Raw genomic sequence first — 1,952 nt, 5'->3', positions numbered from 1 at the left:
CTAATGGTTGCCGTTTTGCCATTATCATTAGGTGATCTACGTCGATAAAACGGATATCCGTCATTGCCCGTTATTGTGTCTGAAGTAAATTGCCTTGGGTATCGTTTCGAACACTTTTCATCAATCATACATGGTGAATTCACATTTAGTTCACCGCACGGTCCATGTATCATGTTTTTAACGACAACTTGAAATAACTCAGGATCAGCAGTGTGATTAGGAATTTCAGCTGATATAAGGTTATCGATGTGATACGGAGTTATTTTATGTACCAGCCAAATTAGTATATGTGCGTGCGGCGATCCCCTTTTCTGCCATTCGATGGAGTACATATGGCAACGCACCTCCCCAAATACATATAATTTCACAATTAAATCCATAAGTGCTATACATTTTTGCCGAAAAACACGCGCAGTAATGTCATGACGATCGGTTGTCGACTGTCCTGCAAATAAATTGTTTTTGATGTCATCCCACTGCGGATTACATGTAAACGTAATGAACAGATCCGGTCGACCGTATTTTCGTACATAACACATTGCGTCTTGTGCATATTCGTTCATATTCCGTTGGCTACCAATATACGAAGATGGCAATATAGTTAAACGCCCGATGTCATTAATATTAGCATCATTCGCTATCGCATCTTGCAAATGAATATATTGTTCAGATCCTAATTTTGCTTGGTTGAAACGAATAAAATTAAGACGTTCTGTTTCTATTTTGGTGTACATATCAACGATGTACTGATGATATAGTTTACGACATCTCAAGATATAATTTTGTTCTTGTGGACGAACCATCAATCGATAAGAATAAAAATTCATGGCACTAACTTTTTTCTGTACATGTAGACCTGAAAATAAGTGGAAAATGTGAATTAAGAAATTTCTACAAATGATGAAATGTCAACACACTGAAAATATTATTTACCTGTTCATGGATCAATCATTGGTATATTGATATGGTAGCCATCGTCACCTTTCCAATGCAATATTGGGTATTGTAATGCGTCGTAACTACGATGAAGTTCCGATACACGTTGCAATTGCTCATTTCTACGATGAAGTATAATATCACGCGATTGAAACTGATCACCACGAATTACAATTGCAACCTCATCAATTGTCGGTGCATTGAATCGCCTTTCATGCTCTCCAAAAGGTGTTCTATCAGCCCTTATTACGATTTTGTGATTATCAGATGGCATACGATCGAGAGCAATTTTGAACAATTGAACTAATGCCTTATGCTGATGGAAAAACCTTTGTAGCTCACAAATAATTTCTCGTCTTGTATTCAAAGCAATTGCACAACGTTGATCCAATTCACGATTTTCATCACCAATAAAATAAATTTGCAAAAATTGATAATCAGCGTCGGGGTATGGCAATAACGAACCAGCTTGATGATAAATTTGGCCCTGAATCTGCAACATGTATGCAATTTTAGGTATATGTTGCATAATCCAACCTCACCTATCCAAACCAAATTTTTAGGCTTTGTTTGGACTATTCAGTAGATGGTTTGTGTTTTGAAATTTTAAGAATCGGATACCAGGGTCTCGAGAAATAGGCCAAAACGTGGACCCGGGTAACCCTAGGATGTGTTTGTACAATATGGGTAGCAAATGGAAGCTGTTGATGATTTCTATAGTATAGAGTATTTTTGATGCCGCTCCGTGACCAGGGTCTCGAGATATCCGCCAAAATGTGGACCCCGATAACTTAAGGATGTGTTTGTACAATATGGGTAGCAAATGGGAGCTGTTGATGATTGCTATAGTATAGAGTATTTTTAATGCCGCTCCGTGACTAGGGTCTCGAGATATCGGCCAAGTGTTCGAAACGATACCCAAGGCAATTTACTTCAGACACAATAACGGGCAATGACGGATATCCGTTGTATCGACGTAGATCACCTAATGATAATGGCAAAACGGCAACCATTAG

The 1,952-nt window shown here is 38.2% G+C and overlaps 1 protein-coding gene across 1 annotated transcript; it reads right to left on the bottom strand.

Annotated features, from left to right (window-relative positions):
• Positions 1-130: 130 nt before the first annotated feature.
• On the bottom strand, positions 131-941 carry LOC118732600 (the record flags this gene model as incomplete). The annotated part of the gene is made up of 3 exons (XM_036461731.1): positions 934-941; positions 837-856; positions 131-718 (listed from the first exon to the last, which is right to left on the bottom strand). Coding segments are annotated over exons 1-3 (616 nt in total), but the record flags the coding sequence as incomplete, so codon positions are not given.
• Positions 942-1,952: the final 1,011 nt, after the last annotated feature.

The sequence above is a fragment of the Rhagoletis pomonella genome, unplaced genomic scaffold, assembly GCF_013731165.1.
Source record: "Rhagoletis pomonella isolate Grant_MI unplaced genomic scaffold, Rhpom_1.0 Rhpom_scaffold_23084, whole genome shotgun sequence".
NCBI lineage: Eukaryota > Metazoa > Arthropoda > Insecta > Diptera > Tephritidae > Rhagoletis > Rhagoletis pomonella.
The sequence above is the reverse complement of the archived record's forward strand: the minus strand, read 5'-3'. Positions and strand labels throughout refer to the sequence as shown.